This window comes from Salmo trutta, chromosome 37 (assembly GCF_901001165.1).
Source record: "Salmo trutta chromosome 37, fSalTru1.1, whole genome shotgun sequence".
NCBI classification, from domain to species: Eukaryota; Metazoa; Chordata; class Actinopteri; order Salmoniformes; family Salmonidae; genus Salmo; species Salmo trutta.
Window position 1 is genome coordinate 2,451,869 of NC_042993.1, and position 19,743 is coordinate 2,471,611.

A 19,743-nucleotide genomic window follows, 5' to 3' on the forward strand; every position below is an offset into this window, starting at 1 on the left:
TGTTTTGCATTAATAAATCATTTCATTACAATAAGTCAATAAGCTAAATGACTTCAGCTTTCATCAATTCAACCCTGTGTGGTTCTCTTCAGACTGGTTTATTTTCTCATCTGCTTGATTTGTCAGACAGGTGAAGATACTGTAGGATAACAGAAGTAGAGCTTAATATCTTACTGAAAGAAAGAGTTGACGACGAGAGACAGTGTTTGAGAGAGAGATATCGCAGATTAGAGGGCGAGATAAAGACATGATTGACAAGCACCATCTTAACCTCTGCAATATATTTTTCCATTATTTTCAGCCGTCTGAAACTGGTGTACAAAACAAAATAAAAGATGAAAAACTAAACTTAAGAATGGGAAGCATAGAAATAGTGCACATAGAATAGATCTACCACTTATTAGACTTGCTTTCAATGATAATGACAGATCTTTAACTCACATTTCTGTGTGAACTTGTTGGGTCGCCCAAAGTTACATATTGCAGCTTTAAATCAGGACGTTTTCCTTGGGAAAGCATTTGGAAATGCTCATTCAAAACAGCACATGATGACTGAATTGAACACTGCAAAGATTCAACCAAGACTTTGGACCAAACTGTTTCAATACCTGGTTTGCTTACCCATTGTTATTTGATTTGATTAATTTAACCTTTATTTAACTAGGCAAGTCCTACCTAACATACCAGCTATGAGCTGCTCCATGGGACAACCAGCTGCGGCTCTTACTGCCATGAAATTCTGCTGAAATGTGGCTGTGTGCAGCACACGTGAATATATTTTACGTGCTTTAAGATTGTGAGGGCTATTTTCTCTATTGTACCACATAATTGATACAGTTTATACCACCACTACACTACTTTGATACGCATCAGTAGGGATGAAGAAGTGACTATAACCAATGTCCACTGAACAAAAAGTGGGTTTCATGCATATTTATTTTATTTAACCTTTATTTAAACCTCTGTGGGGCGCAGGGCGTATACCTCCGTGTAGCTCCTACTACACCACTGTTTAAACCTCTGTGGGGTTCAGGACGTATACCTCCGTGTAGCTTTTACTACACCACTGTTTAAACCTCTGTGGGGCGCAGGGCGTATACCTCCGTGTAGCTCCTACTACACCACTGTTTAAACCTCTGTGGGGTTCAGGACGTATACCTCCGTGTAGCTCCTACTACACCACTGTTTAAACCTCTGTGGGGCGCAGGGCGTATACCTCCGTGTAGCTCCTACTACACCACTGTTTAAACCTCTGTGGGGTTCAGGACGTATACCTCCGTGTAGCTCCTACTACACCACTGTTTAAACCTCTGTGGGGTTCAGGACGTATTCCTCCGTGTAGCTCCTACTACACCACTGTTTAAACCTCTGTGGGGTTCAGGGCGTATACCTCCGTGTAGCTCCTACTACACCACTGTTTAAACCTCTGTGGGGCGCAGGGCGTATACCTCCGTGTTGCTCCTACTATACCACTGTTTAAACCTCTCTGGGATATGTGGGACGCTAGTGTCCCACCTCGACAACAGCCAGTGAAATTGCAGGGCACCAAATTCAAAACAGAAATCTCATAATTAAAATTCCTCAAACATACAAGTATTATAAACCATTTTAAAGATAAAGTTCTTGTTAATCAAGCCACAGTGTCTGACTTCAAAAAGGCTTTACGGTGAAAGCATACCATACGATTATGTTAGGTCAGCGCCTAGTCACAAAAAATCATACAGCCATTTTCCAGCCAAAGAGAGGAGTCACAAAAAGCAGAAATAGAGATAAAATTAATCACTAACCTTTGATGATTTCTTCATGTTACACAATACATGTATGTTTTGTTCGATAAAGTTCATATTTATATCCAAAAATCTCAGTTTACATTGGCGCGTTATGTTCAGTAATGTTTTGCCTACAAAACATCCAGTGATTATGCAGAGAGCCACATCAATTTACAGAAATACTCATCATAAACTTTGATGAAAGATACAAGTGTTATGCATAGGATTATAGATAAACTTCTCCTTAATGCAATCGCTGTGTCAGATTTCAAAAAAGCTTTATGGTGAAAGCACACCGTGCGATAATCTGAGTACAGCGCTCAGCCACCAAAACAAGCCATACAGATACCCGCCATGTTGTGGAGTCAACAAAAGTCAGAAAGTGTTATAAATATTCACTTACCTTTGATGATCTTCATCGGAATGCACTTCCCAGGAATCGCAGTTCCACAATAAATGTTTGTTTTGTTCGATAAAGTTAATCTTTATGTCCAAATACCTCCTTTTTTTTCGCGCGTTTAGTTCACTATTCCAAATGCACAAGGCGTGGGCACTAAGTCCAGATGAAAAGACACAAAAGTTCCATTACAGTTTGTAGAAACATGTCAAACAATGTATAGAATCAATCTTTAGGATGTTTTTATCATAAATCTTCAATAATATTCCAACCGGACACTTCCTTTGTCTTTAGAAATGAAAGGGAACAGTTCGTGCCCACGGCTGCGCGCGTGACTAAACTAAAGGCTTTCACCTGAGCCATCTGCTTAGAGTGCTCTTATTCGCTCCCCTTTCACAATAGAAGCCTGAAACAACTTCTAAAGACTGTTGACATCTAGTGGAAGCCATAGGAAGTGCAATCTGACCAAATTTACACTGTATATTGGACAATCACTTGAAAAACTACAAACCTCAGATTTCCCACTTCCTGGTTGGATTTTTCTCAGGTTTTCACCTGCCATATGAGTTCTGTTATACTCACAGACATCATTCAAACAGTTTTAGAAACTTCAGAGTGTTTTATATCCATAATATGCATATCTTAGCTTCTGGGCCTGAGTAGCAGACAGTTTACTCTGGGCACGCTTTTCATCCGAACGTGAAAATACTGCCCCCCAGCCCAAAGAGGTTAACCCTCTGTGGGGCGCAGGGCGTATACCATTCGTGTAGCTCCTACCCCACCACAGGGAAACCCTGCTGTAGTTTAACACTGCATTTAAAGATGTGTGTGGTGTTGCATCAACATCCAATGATAACATCCACCAGAGGATATTGAATCAGGTGTGTTTCTGCTTGGCTGGAGCAAAAGCCTTCACCCACACCGGCCCTCTGTTAGAATACTGGCCAGCCCTGTTCTATAGGAACTGATCTAGTGTTTCTCAGTGAGAGGGAGACCCCTGCAGGTCGTTCTGAGCACTGCAGCTTCTTCAGATACACAAGGACCAATATATCAATTGAACCAAAGATACAGCTAAACCAACACCATAGACATATCCTACAGACTGACAATCACGGTGTGTTTTCCAAAGCGTCACACTTTTTTTCAAGAACAGAAAGACACAAAACATGTAAACGAGATGCACTTCTGAGTTCAGTGTTATTTACAACCCAGTATAAATACAGTCTTCATGAGACCCCACGGTTAGGCATCAGCAGAACAGAAAGCTTAGGCAAGCATAGAATGAATACATATTGAGCTTAACGTGGTCAACATCTTACAGGGTTCTTTTTGTGCTATTCTGTCCAATGTCTGAAATATCCACATTTCAAATTATATATATATGTCTTTAGGAGGTACACAAAACACACAGGTGAAGTAAACATGTTCATTGTTCAGGTATCTGTCAAAATGGCAGAATACTTCCTGGGATCCAATTCCTACATGATGAGCATTCTGTGTGTGTTTTTTTATGAGAAGGTTTTTGTATTAAAAAATGGCTTCAGGGCAATTTCAGCATCTGTAAACCAAAACAGAACCAGCAGCTGAAACACACATACTATCCTTGGTTCTGCTCGGCCCAATACTCACACAAATAAAGGAAATGTATGGTCTCTCTCTCTCTAATAGTCTCTTCAGTAGATCTCTTTGAAGTGGAGATAGTGGCTACAAACAGGAGATAATATCTATGTCAATATGTTTGTGTGGTTCATATGAGTCCAGTCTCTTATATCATGGGGCCGTTTCCCTCCGTCTGTCTAGACTCATTCTGGGAGTTCAGTTGGGTTGTGTTTCTACCTCCAGGGTTCCAACCTAGACTCTCACAGCTCAGTCCATTATCAGTCGACACACACGCACACACACACACACACACACACACACACACACACACAGGTTGTTCCATCACCACCAGCCGTTTCCTCTTTGAGAACATGTTGTTCCATCACCACCTGCCTTTTCCTCTTTTAGAACAGGTTCTGTTCCATCACCACCAGCCGTTTCCTCTTTTAGAACAGGTTGTTCCATCACCACCAGCCGTTTCCTCTTTTAGAACAGGTTGTTCCATCACCACCTGCCTTTTCCTCTTTTAGAACAGGTTGTTCCATCACCACCAGCCGTTTCCTCTTTTAGAACAGGTTCTGTTCCATCACCACCAGCCGTTTCCTCTTTTAGAACAGGTTGTTCCATCACCACCAGCCGTTTCCTCTTTCAGAACAGGTTGTTCCATCACCACTAGCCGTTTCCTCTTTTAGAACAGGTTGTTCCATCACCACCAGCCGTTTCCTCTTTTAGAACAGGTTGTTCCATCACCACCAGCCGTTTCCTCTTTTAGAACAGGTTCTGTTCCATCACCACCTGCCTTTTCCTCTTTTAGAACAGGTTGTTCCATCACCACCAGCCGTTTCCTCTTTTAGAACAGGTTGTTCCATCACCACCAGCCTTTTCCTCTTTTAGAACAGGTTCTGTTCCATCACCACCAGCCGTTTCCTCTTTTAGAACAGGTTGTTCCATCACCACCAGCCGTTTCCTCTTTTAGAACAGGTTGTTCCATCACCACCAGCCGTTTCCTCTTTTAGAACAGGTTCTGTTCCAGCATCTGTATCCCTCTTTTGTTCTCTTCTTCCACTGCACTCTGTTCCAGTCCAGAGCATTCCAAAGTGGCCACAAAACACCCAATGGCCTTGCACGTGTCAAATCCCTTGTCCAATATCGTCCCAGAGAACCATCTCCTTCATCCAATCCCACCATAAGACGTCAGCCTCCTTAGCCAATAGTCACAGGTCTCCATCGAGTTTTGACCAAAGAGGTGATGTGATGTATGAAGGCATGTATCTAAGTCTTTAGAGTTACTTATTCACCTGTACAAAACTGCTATATGTTTCCACTGTAGAACACTGTTGGCTTCTCTAGTGTGTTTATATCGTGTAGTTGGGTTGTATTCAAGGGTTCATGGTGAATAACAGCTTAAGTTGTAGTGTGCGTCGTTGTTTCTCCTTCAGTCAGTCCAGAAGTTTTTCCATTTGTAGTTTGATGGTGTTTAGTGGTTGTTGATCTGTAGTTGCTGTTATTGGTATGTAGAAGTTGTAGTTTGTTGGTTTGTAGTTGGTGTAGTAGTAGTTGTGTGAGGACAGGTAGTGGTGGTAGTTCAGGCCGAGCCAGACCAGAGCGATGGATGGAGGAGAGCATGTTTAGGAGGTGATGATCTCTCCTCCTAGGTGCCTCCATCCCTTCTGTGTCTCAACAGCTGGAAGATATTCTGAAACAGACACAGGGCTCAGGAAACGACAACATGCGCAGGCTGGCAGAAATGCACACGCACAATCGCACACACACACACACACACACACACACACACACACACACACACACACACACACACACACACACACACACACACACACACACACACACACACACACACACACACACACACACACACACACACACGCTGCTGCTGTACCAGTGACAGGCAACGCCTTACCTTGCTACACATACCATCTTTACTGCAGTTCTTATTGTCTTTATCCACATCCTCCTCTTCCACCTGGAGACACACAATATTCCACAACATGTTCATCAAACAATATCATTGGACAACATTCCCAGAATATTAGCCAGTGAAATGTGCACCACAAGACTGCTGGTTAACCAGTAGACAGTACATGGCAGTATAAGACTGCTGGTTAGCCAGTAGACAGTATATGGCTGTATAAGACTGCTGGTTAGCCAGTAGACAGTACATGGCAGTATAAGACAGTATATGGCAGTATAAGACTGCCGGTTAGCCAGTAGACAGTACATGGCAGTATAAGACTGCCGGTTAGCCAGTAGACAATACATGGCAGCATAAGACTGCTGGTTAGCCAGCAGACACTACATGGCAGCATAAGACTGCTGGTTAGCCAGTAGACACTACATGGCAGTATAAGACTGCTGGTTAGCCAGTAGACAGTACATGGCACCATAAGACTGCTGGTTAACCAGTAGACAGTACATGGCAGCATAAGACTGCTGGTTAGCCAGTAGACAGAACATGGCAGTATAAGACTGCTGGTTAGCCAGTAGACAGTACATGGCAGTACAAGACAGTATATGGCAGTATAAGACTGCTGGTTAGCCAGTAGACACTACATGGCAGCAAAAGACTGCTGGTTAGCCAGTAGACAGTACATGGCAGTATAAGACTGCTGGTTAGCCAGTAGACAGTACATGGCAGTATAAGACTGCTGGTTAGCCAGTAGACAGAACATGGCAGTATAAGACTGCTGGTTAGCCAGTAGACACTACATGGCAGTATAAGACTGCTGGTTAGCGAGTAGAGACTACATGGCAGTATAAGACTGCTGGTTAACCAGTAGACACTACATGGCAGCAAAAGACTGCTGGTTAGCCAGTAGACAGTACATGGCAGTAAAAGACTGCTGGTTAGCCAGTAGACAGTACATGGCACCATAAGACTGCTGGTTAACCAGTAGACAGTACATGGCAGTATAAGACTGCTGGTTAGCCAGTAGACACTACATGGCAGCATAAGACTGCTGGTTAGCCAGTAGACAGTACATGGCAGTATGACTGCTGGTTAGCCAGTAGGCAGTACATGGCAGTATAAGACTGCTGGTAAGCCAGTAGACAGAACATGGCAGTATAAGACTGCTGGTTAGCCAGTAGACAGTACATGGCAGTATAAGACTGCTGGTTAGCCAGTAGACAGAACATGGCAGTATAAGACTGCTGGTTAGCCAGTAGACACTACATGGCAGTATAAGACTGCTGGTTAGCGAGTAGAGACTACATGACAGTATAAGACTGCTGGTTAGCCAGTACATGGCAGTATAAGACAGCTGGTTAGCCAGTACATGGCAGTATAAGACTGCTGGTTAACATGTAGACAGTACATGGCAGCATAAGACTGCTGGTTAGCCAGTAGACAGTACATGGCAGTATAAGACTGCTGGTTAGCCAGTAGACAGTACATGGCAGCATAAGACTGCTGGTTAGCCAGTAGACACTACATGGCACCATAAGACTGCTGGTTAACCAGCAGACAGTACATGGCAGTATAAGACTGCCGGTTAGCCAGTAGACAGTACATGGCAGCATAAGACTGCTGGTTAGCCAGTAGACAGTACATGGCAGTATAAGACTGCTGGTTAACCAGTAGACACTACATGGCAGTATAAGACTGCTGGTTAGCCAGTAGACAGTACATGGCAGCATAAGACTGCTGGTTAGCCAGTAGACAGTACACGGCAGTATAAGACTGCTGGTTAGCCAGTAGACAGTACATGGCAGTATAAGACAGTATATGGCAGTATAAGACTGCCGGTTAGCCAGTAGACAGTACATGGCAGTATAAGACTGCCGGTTAGCCAGTAGACAGTACATGGCAGTATAAGACTGCCGGTTAGCCAGTAGACAGTACATGGCAGCATAAGACTGCTGGTTAGCCAGAAGACAGAACATGGCAGCATAAGACTGCTGGTTAGCCAGTAGACAGAACATGGCAGTATAAGACTGCCGGTTAGCCAGTAGACAGTACAAGACAGTACATGGCACCATAAGACTGCTGGTTAACCAGTAGACAGTACATGGCAGCATAAGACTGCTGGTTAGCCAGTAGACAGTACATGGCAGTATAAGACTGCTGGTTAACCAGTAGACAGTACATGGCATCATAAGACTGCTGGTTAGCCAGTAGACACTACATGGCAGCATAAGACTGCTGGTTAGCCAGTAGACACTACAAGGCAGCATAAGACTGCTGGTTAGCCAGTGGACACTACAAGGCAGCATAAGACGATGATCTGCGCAACAGTAACTTTGTGGTTGTGAAAGTGATTAATCCAAATGCGGAAGTCCAGTACATTTGTTTTGGTTTAGCAAGCTAGCTACTCAAGTCTTGGCTAAAGTGTTGTGCAATATTGGAGGAAGTGTCGTAACTGACATGTTGTATTGTGCTTGAATATCCTCTAGTAGTTTGACAAGTATGCACTGAGCATCAACATGATCACCCGAATAGTTTAGAAAGATGTGGTTCAGAGGTTCAAGAGTTTTACTACTGAGTTCAGGCTAAAAAGTGGCATTGTTTCCGGTCACAACTTGCAGACTTGTTTACGCTGCTGTGCGTTTTTGTTGCCGTTTTTACTTTGCTACCTGACGGTTTTTACTTTTTCATTACCGTATATTTTTACTTTTTCCCTCACTCAACTTTTTTTTTTTTTTCCTCCAACTTTCCTACCCCGGAGGTTTTATCTGGACATGGTTCGTCAGGACTTCAAACAGCCGAAGCTAAGTAACATTAACATGATGCCTTCTAATTGCAGTCGTTGTACTCATAATATACAGGAGAACGATCGCCTTACGGCAAGGATAGCTGTGCTGCAAGCCCAGCTTCAGACGCAATCGTTAGGCAAGGGTCATTTCAGTGTAGGAAAGGATGAAACAGCGTCTGTGCCACCAGCAAGTACAGATAGTAACGTTAGTATAAACCCCCTCGCACGGTCCCCGCAGCCGGACATCTTTCTCATGGCTTCTGGAGGGAAACGCTGTAGGAATGCTCAACCGGTGTCGCTTATTCAGCCGACAGAAACTTTCAACCGGTTCTCCCCATTAAGCGAGTCGGAGTCGGAGGCCGAGACTTCTCTGGTCTCTGCTCCTCCCGTTGTGGGGTCTGAGACGCCGACGGCTCCCACCATTAGCTCTGACAAATTGAAAACCCTAGTCATTGGCGACTCCATTACCCGCAGTATTAGACTTAAAACTAATCATCCAGCGATCATACACTGTTTACCAGGGGGCAGGGCTACCGACGTTAAGGCTAATCTAAAGACGGTGCTGGCTAAAGCTAAAACTGGCGAGTGTAGAGAGTATAGAGATATTGTTATCCACGTCGGCACCAACGATGTTAGGATGAAACAGTCAGAGGTCACCAAGCGCAACATAGCTTCAGCATGTAAATCAGCTAGAAAGATGTGTCGGCATCGATTAATTGTCTCTGGCCCCCTCCCAGTTAGGGGGAGTGATGAGCTCTACAGCAGAGTCTCACAACTCAATCGCTGGATGAAAACTGTTTTCTGCCCCTCCCAAAAGATAGAATTTGTAGATAACTGGCCCTCCTTCTGGGATTCACCCACAAACAGGACCAAGCCTGGCCTGCTGAGGAGTGACGGACTCCATCCTAGCTGGAGGGGTGCTCTCATCTTATCTACGAACATAGACAGGGCTCTAACTCCTCTAGCTCCACAATGAAATAGGGTGCAGGCCAGGCAACAGGCTGTTAGCCAGCCTGCCAGCTTAGTGGAGTCTGCCACTAGCACAGTTAGCGTAGTCAGCTCAGCTTTCCCCATTGAGACCGTGTCTGTGCCTCGATCTAGGTTGGGCAAAATTAAAAATGGCGGTGTTCGCTTCAGTAATCTTACTAGTATAAAGACCTCCTCCATTCCTGCCATTATTGAAAGAGATTGTGATACTTCACATCTCAAAATTGGGTTACTTAATGTTAGATCCCTCACTTCCAAGGCAGTTATAGTCAATGAACTAATCACTGATCATAATCTTGATGTGATTGGCCTGACTGAAACATGGCTTATTAAGCCTGATGAATTTACTGTGTTAAATGAGGCCTCACCCCCTGGTTACACTAGTGACCATACCCCCCGTGCATCCGGCAAAGGCGGAGGTGTTGCTAACATTTACGATAGCAAATTTCAATTTACAAAAAAAAAACAATGACGTTTTCGTCTTTTGAGCTTCTAGTCATGAAATCTATGCAGCCTACTCAATCACTTTTTATAGCTACTGTTTACAGGCCTCCTGGGCCATATGCAGTGTTCCTTACTGAGTTCCCTGAATTCCTATCGGATCTTGTAGTCATAGCAGATAATATTCTAATTTTTGGTGACTTTAAAAGTCCACAGACCCACTCCAAAAGGCTTTCGGAGCCATCATCGACTCAGTGGGTTTTGTCCAACATGTCTCTGGACCTACTCACTGCCACAGTCATACTCTGGACCTAGTTTTGTCCCATGGAATAAATGTTGTGGATCTTAATGTTTTTCCTCATAATCCTGGATTATCGGACCACCATTTAATTGCGTTTACAATTGCAACAAATTATCTGCTCAGACCCCAACCAAGGAAGATTAAAAGTCGTGCTATAAATTCTCAGACAACCCAAAGATTCCTTGATGCCCTTCCAGACTCCCTCTGCCTACCCAAGGACGTCAGAGGACAAGAATCAGTTAACCACCTAACCGAGGAACTCAATTCAACCTTGCGCAATACCCTAGATGCAGTTGCACCCCTAAAAATTAAAAACATCTGTCATAAGAAACTAGCTCCCTGGTATACAGAAAATACACGAGCTCTGAAGCAAGCTTCCAGAAAATTGGAACGGAAATGGCGCCACACTAAACTGGAAGTCTTCCGACTAGCTTGGAAAGACAGTACCGCGCAGTATCGAAGAGCCCTCACTGCTGCACGATCATCCTATTTTTCCAACTTAATTGAGGAAAATAAGAACAATCCGAAATTTCTTTTTGACACTGTCGCAAAGCTAACTAAAAAGCAGCATTCGCAAATGGAGGATAACTTTCACTTCAGCAGTAATAAATTTATGAACTTCTTTGAGGAAAAGATCATGATCATTAGAAAGCAAATTACGGACTCCTCTTTAAATCTGGGTATTCCTCCAGGGCTCCATTGTCCAGAGTCTGCACAACTCTGCCAGGACCTAGGATCAAGGGAGATACTGAAGTGTTTTAGTACTATATCTCTTGACATAATGATGAAAATAATCATGGCCTCCAAACCCTCAAGCTGCATACTGGACCCTATTCCAACTAAACTACTGAAAGAGCTGCTTCCTGTGCTTGGCCCTCCTATGTTGAACATAATAAACGGCTCTCTATCCACCGGATGTGTACCAAGCTCACTAAAAGTGGCAGTAATAAAGCCTCTCTTGAAAAAGCCGAATCTTGACCCAGAAATTATAAAAAACTATCGACCTATATCGAATCTTCCATTCCTCTCAAAAATTTTAGAAAAAGTTGTTGCGCAGCAACTCACTGCCTTCCTGAAGACAAACAATGTATACGAAACGCTTCAGTCTGGTTTTAGACCCCATCATAGCACTGAGACGGCACTTGTGAAGGTGGTAAATGACCTTTTAATGACATCAGACCGAGGCTCTGCATCTGTCCTCATGCTCCTAGATCTTAGTGCCGCTTTTGATACCATCGATCACCACATTCTTTTGGAGAGATTGGAAACCCAAATTGGTCTACATGGACAAGTTCTGGCCTGGTTTAGATCTTATCTGTCGGAAAGATATCAGTTTGTCTCTGTGAATGGTTCGTCCTCTGACAAATCAATTGTAAATTTCGGTGTTCCTCAAGGTTCCGTTCTAGGACCACTATTGTTTTCACTATATATTTTACCTCTTGGGGATGTCATTCGAAAACATAATGTTAAATTTCACTGCTATGCGGACGACACACAGCTGTACATTTCAATGAAACATGGTGAAGCCCCAAAATTGCCCTCGCTAGAAGCCTGTGTTTCAGACATAAGGAAGTGGATGGCTGCAAATTTTCTACTTTTAAACTCGGACAAAACAGAGATGCTTGTCCTAGGTCCCAAGAAACAAAGAGATCTTCTGTTGAATCTGACAATTAATCTGGATGGTTGTACAGTCGTCTCAAATAAAACTGTGAAGGACCTCGGCGTTACTCTGGACCCTGATCTCTCTTTTGAAGAACATATCAAGACTGCTTCAAGGACAGCTTTTTTCCATTTACGTAACATTGCAAAAATCAGAAACTTTCTGTCCAAAAATTACGCAGAAAAATTAATCCATGCTTTTGTTACTTCTAGGCTCGACTACTGCAATGCTCTACTTTCCGGCTACCCGGATAAAGCACTAAACAAACTTCAGTTAGTGCTAAATACGGCTGCTAGAATCCTGACTAGAACCAAAAAAATTGATCATATTACTCCAGTGCTAGCCTCCCTACACTGGCTTCCTGTTAAGGCAAGGGCTGATTTCAAGGTTTTACTGCTAACCTACAAAGCATTACATGGGCTTGCTCCTACCTATCTTTCTGATTTGGTCCTGCCGTACATACCTACACGTACGCTACGGTCACAAGACGCAGGCCTCCTAATTGTCCCTAGAATTTCTAAGCAAACGGCTGGAGGTAGGGCTTTCTCCTATAGAGCTCCATTTTTATGGAATGGTCTGCCTACCCATGTGAGAGACGCAGACTCAGTCTCAACCTTTAAGTCTTTACTGAAGACTTATCTCTTCAGTAGGTCCTATGATTAAGTATAGTCTGGCCCAGGAGTGTGAAGGTGAACGGAAAGGCTGGAGCAACGAACCGCCCTTGCTGTCTCTGCCTTGTCGGTTCCCCTCTTCCCACTGGGATTCTCTGCCTCTAACCCTTTTACAGGGGCTGAGTCACTGACTTACTGGTGTTCTTCCATGCCGTCCATGGGAGGGGTGCGTCACTTGAGTAGGTTGAGCCACTGACGTGGTCTTCCTGTCTGGGTTGGCGCCCCCCCCTTGGGTTGTGCCGTGGCGGACATCTTTGTGGGCTATACTCGGCCTTGTCTTCGGACGGTAAGTTGGTGGTTGTAGATATCCCTCTAGTGGTGTGGGGGCTGTGCTTTGGCAAAGTGGGTGGGGTTATATCCTGCCTGTTTGACCCTGTCCGGGGGTATCATCGGATGGGGCCACAGTGTCTTCTGATCCCTCCTGTCTCAGCCTCCAGTATTTATGCTGCAGTAGTTTATGTGTCGGGGGGCTAGGGTCAGTCTGTTACATCTGGAGTATTCTCTTGTCTTATCCGGTGTCCTGTGTGAATGTAAATATGCTCTCTCTAATTCTCTCTTTCTCTCTTTCTTTCTTTCTCTCGGAGGACCTGAGCCCTAGGACCATGCCTCAGGACTACCTGGCATGATGACTCCTTGCTGTCCCCAGTCCACCTGGCCATGCTGCTGCTCCAGTTTCAACTGTTCTGCCTGCGGCTACGGAACCCTGACCTGTTCACCGGACGTGCTTGTTGCACCCTCGACAATTACTATGATTATTATTATTTGACCATGCTGGTCATTTACGAACATTTTAACATCTTGACCATGTTCTGTTATAATATCCACCCGGCACAGCCAGAAGAGGACTGGCCACCCCTCATAGCCTGGTTCCTCTCTAGGTTTCTTCCTAGGTTTTTGGCCTTTCTCAGGAGTTTTTCCTAGGGAGTTTTTCCCAGCCATCGTGCTTCTTTCACATGCATTGCTTGCTGTTTGGGGTTTTAGGCTGGGTTTCTGTACAGCACTTTGAGATTTCAGCTGATGTACGAAGGGCTATATAAATAAATTTGATTTGATTTGATTTGATTTGAAGACTGCTGGTTAGCCAGTAGACACTACAAGGCAACATAAGACTGCTGTTTAGCCAGTAGACAGTACATGACAGTATAAGACTGCTGGTTAGCCAGTACATGGCAGTATAAGACTGCTGGTTAGCCAGTACATGGCAGTATAAGACTGCTGGTTAGCCAGTAGACACTACATGGCAGTATAAGACTGCTGGTTAGCGAGTAGACACTACATGACAGTATAAGACTGCTGGTTAGCCAGTAAACACTACATGGCAGTATATGACTGCTGGTTAGCCAGTAGACACTACATGGCAGTATATGACTGCTGGTTAGCCAGTAGACACTACATGGCAGCATAAGACTGCTGGTTAGCGAGTAGACACTACATGACAGTATAAGACTGCTGGTTAGCCAGTACATGGCTGTATAAGACTGCTGGTTAGCCAGTAGACAGTACATGGCAGTATAAGACTGCTGGGTAGCTAGTAGACAGTACATGGCAGTATAAGACTGCTGGGTAGCTAGTAGACATTATATGGCAGTATAAGACTGTTGGTTAACCAGTAGACAGTACATGGCAGCATAAGACTGCTGGTTAGCCAGTAGACAGTACATGGCAGTATAAGACTGCTGGTTAGATAGTAGACAGTACATGGCAGTATAAGACTGCTGGTTAGCCAGTAGACAGTACATTGCAGTATAAGACAGTATATGGCAGTATAAGACTGCCGGTTAGCCAGTAGACAGTACATGGCAGTATAAGACTGCCGGTTAGCCAGTAGACAGTGCATGGCAGCATAAGACTGCTGGTTAGCCAGTAGACACTACATGGCAGCATAAGACTGCTGGTTAGCCAGTAGACACTACATGGCAGTATAAGACTGCTGGTTAGCCAGTAGACAGTACATGGCACCATAAGACTGCTGGTTAACAAGTAGACAGTACATGGCAGCATAAGACTGCTGGTTAGCCAGTAGACAGTACATGGCAGTATAAGACTGCTGGTTAGCCAGTAGACACTACATGGCAGTATAAGACAGTATATGGCAGTATAAGACTGCCGGTTAGCCAGTAGACAGAACATGGCAGCATAAGACTGCTGGTTAGCCAGTAGACAGAACATGGCAGTATAAGACTGCCGGTTAGCCAGTAGACAGTACAAGACAGAACATGGCAGCATAAGACTGCTGGTTAGCCAGTCGACAGTACATGGCAGCATAAGACTGCTGGTTAGCCAGTAGACAGTACATGGCACCATAAGACTGCTGGTTAGCCAGTAGACACTACAAGGCAGCATAAGACTGCTGGTTAGCCAGTACATGGCAGTATAAGACTGCTGGTTAGCCAGTACATGGCAGTATAAGACTGCTGGATAGCCAGTACATGGCAGCATAAGACTGCTGGTTAACCAGTAGACAGTACATGGCAGTATAAGACTGCTGGTTAGCCAGTAGACACTACATGGCAGCATAAGACTGCTGGTTAGCCAGTAGACAGTACATGGCAGCATAAGACTGCTGGTTAACCAGTAGACACTACATGGCAGCATAAGACTGCTGGTTAGCCAGTAGACAGTACATGGCAGTATAAGACAGTATATGGCAGTATAAGACTGCAGGTTAGCCAGTAGACAGTATATGGCAGTATAAGACTGCCGGTTAGCCAGTAGACAGTACATGGCACCATAAGACTGCTGGTTAACCAGTAGACAGTATATGGCAGTATAAGACTGCAGGTTAGCCAGTAGACAATATATGGCAGTATAAGACTGCCGGTTAGCCAGTAGACAGTACATGGCACCATAAGACTGCTGGTTAACCAGTAGACAGCATGGCAGCATAAGACTGCTGGTTAGCCAGTAGACAGTACATGGCACCATAAGACTGCTGGTTAGCCAGTAGACAGTATATGGCAGTATAAGACTGCAGGTTAGCCAGTAGACAGTATATGGCAGTATAAGACTGCAGGTTAGCCAGTAGACAGTACATGGCAGTATAAGACTGCTGGTTAACCAGTAGACAGTACATGGCAGTATAAGACTGCTGGTTAGCCAGTAGACAGTACATGGCAGCATAAGACTGCTGGTTAGCCAGTAGACAGTACATGGCAGTATAAGACAGTATATGGCAGTATAAGACTGCTGGTTAGCCAGTAGACAGTACATGGCAGTATAAGACTGCCGGTTAGCCAGTAGACAGTACATGGCAGCATAAGACTGCTGGTTAGCCAGTAGACACTACATGGCAGCATAAGACTGCTGGTTAACAAGTAGACAGTACATGGCAGCATAAGACTGCTGGTTAGCCAGTAGACAGTACATGGCAGTATAAGACTGTTGGTTAGCCAGTAGACACTACATGGCAATATAAGACAGTATAAGACTGCCGGTTAGCCAGTAGACAGAACATGGCAGCATAAGACTGCTGGTTAGCCAGTAGACAGAACATGGCAGTATAAGACTGCCGGTTAGCCAGTAGACAGTACACCACAGAACATGGCAGCATAAGACTGCTGGTTAGCCAGTCGACAGTACATGGCAGTATAAGACTGCTGGTTAGCCAGTAGACACTACAAGGCAGCATAAGACTGCTGGTTAGCGAGTAGACACTACATGACAGTATAAGACTGCTGGTTAGCCAGTACATGGCAGTATAAGACTGCTGGTTAGCCAGTAGACAGTATATGGCAGCATAAGACTGCTGGTAAGCCAGTAGACACTACATGGCAGTATAAGACTGCTGGTTAGCCAGTACATGGCAGTATAAGACTGCTGGATAGCCAGTACATGGCAGTATAAGACTGCTGGTTAACCAGTAGACAGTACATGGCAGCATAAGACTGCTGGTTAGCCAGTAGACAGTACATGGCAGTATAAGACTGCTGGTTAGCCAGTAGACACTACATGGCAGCATAAGACTGCTGGTTAGCCAGTAGACAGTACATGGCAGCATAAGACTGCTGGTTAGCCAGTAGACACTACATGGCACCATAAGACTGCTGGTTAACCAGTAGACAGTACATGGCAGTATAAGACTGCTGGTTAACCAGTAGACACTACATGGCAGCATAAGACTGCTGGTTAGCCAGTAGACAGTACATGGCAGTATAAGACTGCTGGTTAGCCAGTAGACAGTACATGGCAGCATAAGACTGCTGGTTAGCCAGTAGACAGTACATGGCAGCATAAGACTGCTGGTTAGCCAGTAGACAGTACATGGCAGCATAAGACTGCTGGTTAGCCAGTAGACAGAACATGGCAGTAAAAGACTGCTGGTTAGCCAGTAGACACTACATGGCAGAATAAGACTGCTGGTTAGCCAGTAGACAGTACATGGCACCATAAGACTGCTGGTTAGCCAGTAGACAGTACATGGCAGTATAAGACTGCTGGTTAACCAGTAGACAGTACATGGCAGTATAAGACTGCTGGTTAGCCAGTAGACAGTACACGGCAGCATAAGACTGCTGGTTAGCCAGTAGACAGTACATGGCAGTATAAGACAGTATATGGCAGTATAAGACTGCTGGTTAGCCAGTAGACAGTACATGGCAGTATAAGACTGCCGGTTAGCCAGTAGACAGTACATGGCAGCATAAGACTGCCGGTTAGCCAGTAGACACTACATGGCAGCATAAGACTGCTGGTTAGCCAGTAGACAGAACATGGCAGTATAAGACTGCCGGTTAGCCAGTAGACAGTACAAGACAGTACATGGCACCATAAGACTGCTGGTTAACCAGTAGACAGTACATGGCAGCGTAAGACTGCTGGTTAGCCAGTAGACAGTACATGGCAGTATAAGACTGCTGGTTAGCCAGTAGACAGTACATGGCACCATAAGACTGCTGGTTAACCAGTAGACAGTACTTGGCAGTATAAGACTGCTGGTTAGCCAGTAGACACTACATGGCAGCATAAGACTGCTGGTTAGCCAGTAGACACTACATGGCAGCATAAGACTGCTGGTTAGCCAGTAGACACTACATGGCAGCATAAGACTGCTGGTTAGCCAGTAGACACTACATGGCAGCATAAGACTGCTGGTTAGCCAGTAGACAGTATATGGCAGTATAAGACTGCTGGTTAGCCAGTAGACAGTACATGGCAGTATAAGACTGCTGGTTAGCCAGTAGACAGAACATGGCAGTATAAGACTGCTGGTTAGCCAGTAGACAGAACATGGCAGTATAAGACTGCTGGTTAGCCAGTAGACAGTATATGGCAGTATAAGACTGCTGGTTAGCCAGTAGACAGTACATGGCAGTATAAGACTGCTGGTTAGCTAGTAGACATTATATGGCAGTATAAGACTGCTGGTTAGCTAGTAGACATTATATGGCAGTATAAGACTGCTGGTTAGCTAGTAGACAGTATATGGCAGTATAAGACTGCTGGTTAGCCAGTAGACAGTACATGGCAGTATAAGACTGCTGGTTAGCTAGTAGACAGTATATGGCAGTATAAGACTGCTGGTTAGCTAGTAGACATTATATGGCAGTATAAGACTGCTGGTTAGCTAGTAGACAGTATATGGCAGTATAAGACTGCTGGTTAGCCAGTAGACAGTACATGGCAGTATACAACCCTCTTCTCACCTCTTTCCTCCACTTGAGTTCACAGAAGACTCTCTCAACGCACTCATGCAGGTAGTTGAACTGGACACAGCACAGGACACAGCACAACAAAGGGTTAACTCTCTGCACATTGATACATCATGTTCAGACATTCGTTGGGACTCTCAAAGGGTGTGTGTACTGCAAGTGTGTGTGAGACTCACGTAGGGAGTGAAGATCTTGACCCAGCGAGGTTTCTTCTCTCCCCTGGCGTACTCGAAGCAGAAGGCCATGCCCTCCTCATCAGTGTCCCATCGCTGCATCTCCACCCACTCAAACACAATCACCTGGTTCTGTTAGAGAGAGAGACAGGGTCAACACACACACACACACACACACACACACACACACACACACAGCAGTTTTCCGTACCTCCAGCGTTCCCTCCTCTGTGCAGGCATGCAGTTTAAAGTGGTGTATGCTGATGGCTGTGATGACGTGGCCTTTGCGTCGGGAGTCACAGGAGCAGTGTGGGAAGATGATCTCATTGTAGCCGTCACAGACCCGTAACATACTGAGATACTGGGGGAAAGAACATTTAGGGGGTCAGACAACTGCTTCTACAAACCATCCTACGTTCCATGTCTATTTGGTCATATATGCCATGTACAGTGCCTTGCGAAAGTATTCGGCCCCCTTGAACTTTGACCTTTTGCCACATTTCAGGCTTCAAACATAAAGATATAAAACTGTAATTTTTTGTGAAGAATCAACAACAAGTGGGACACAATCATGAAGTGGACCGAAATTTATTGGATATTTCAAACTTTTTTAACAAATAAAAAACTGAAAAATTGGGCGTGCAAAATTATTCAGCCCCCTTAAGTTAATACTTTGTAGCGCCACCTTTTGCTGTGATTACAGCTGTAAGTCGCTTGGGGTATGTCTCTATCAGTTTTGCACATCGAGAGACTGAAATTTTTGCCCATTCCTCCTTGCAAAACAGCTCGAGCTCAGTGAGGTTGGATGGAGAGCGTTTGTGAACAGCAGTTTTCAGTTCTTTCCACAGATTCTCGATTGGATTCAGGTCTGGACTTTGACTTAGCCATTCTAACACCTGGATATGTTTATTTGTGAACCATTCCATTGTAGATTTTGCTTTATGTTTTGGATCATTGTCTTGTTGGAAGACAAATCTCCGTCCCAGTCTCAGATCTTTTGCAGACTCCATCAGGTTTTCTTCCAGAATGGTCCTGTATTTGGCTCCATCCATCTTCCCATCAATTTTAACATCTTCCCTGCCCACTGCTGAAGAAAAGCAGGCCAAACCATGATGCTGCCACCACCATGTTTGGACAGGGGATGGTGTGTTCAGCGGTGATGAGCTGTGTTGCTTTTACGCCAAACATAACGTTTTGCATTGTTGCCAAAAAGTTCACTTTTGGTTTATCTGACCAGAGCACCTTTCTTCCACATGTTTGGTGTCTACCAGGTGGCTAGTGGCAAACTTTTAAACGACACTTTTTATGGATATCTTAAAGAAATGGCTTTCTTTCTTGCCACTCTTCCATAAGGCCAGATTTGTGCAGTATACGGACTGATTGTT

The 19,743-nt window shown here is 44.6% G+C and overlaps 1 protein-coding gene and 1 long non-coding RNA gene across 3 annotated transcripts in view; both read right to left on the reverse strand.

Annotated features, from left to right (window-relative positions):
* LOC115176748 (uncharacterized) lies at positions 1-1,553 on the reverse strand. Its single transcript, XR_003872276.1, has 2 exons — positions 1,077-1,553; positions 1-960 (listed from the first exon to the last, which is right to left on the reverse strand). It is a non-coding gene; the product is annotated as an uncharacterized LOC115176748 (long non-coding RNA).
* Positions 1,554-3,344: 1,791 nt separating this feature from the next.
* The window catches only part of LOC115176868 (sorting nexin-27), a gene marked incomplete in the record, with an annotated part of 27,145 nt that continues 10,746 nt past the window's right edge, over positions 3,345-19,743 (reverse strand). Inside the window, 5 exon segments of one of the 2 annotated variants that reach the window (XM_029737218.1) lie at positions 3,345-5,461; positions 5,701-5,749; positions 18,180-18,239; positions 18,362-18,490; positions 18,570-18,719. In XM_029737218.1, the coding sequence (XP_029593078.1) occupies positions 5,394-5,461; positions 5,701-5,749; positions 18,180-18,239; positions 18,362-18,490; positions 18,570-18,719 (456 nt within the window). 2 annotated transcript variants of the gene reach the window in all.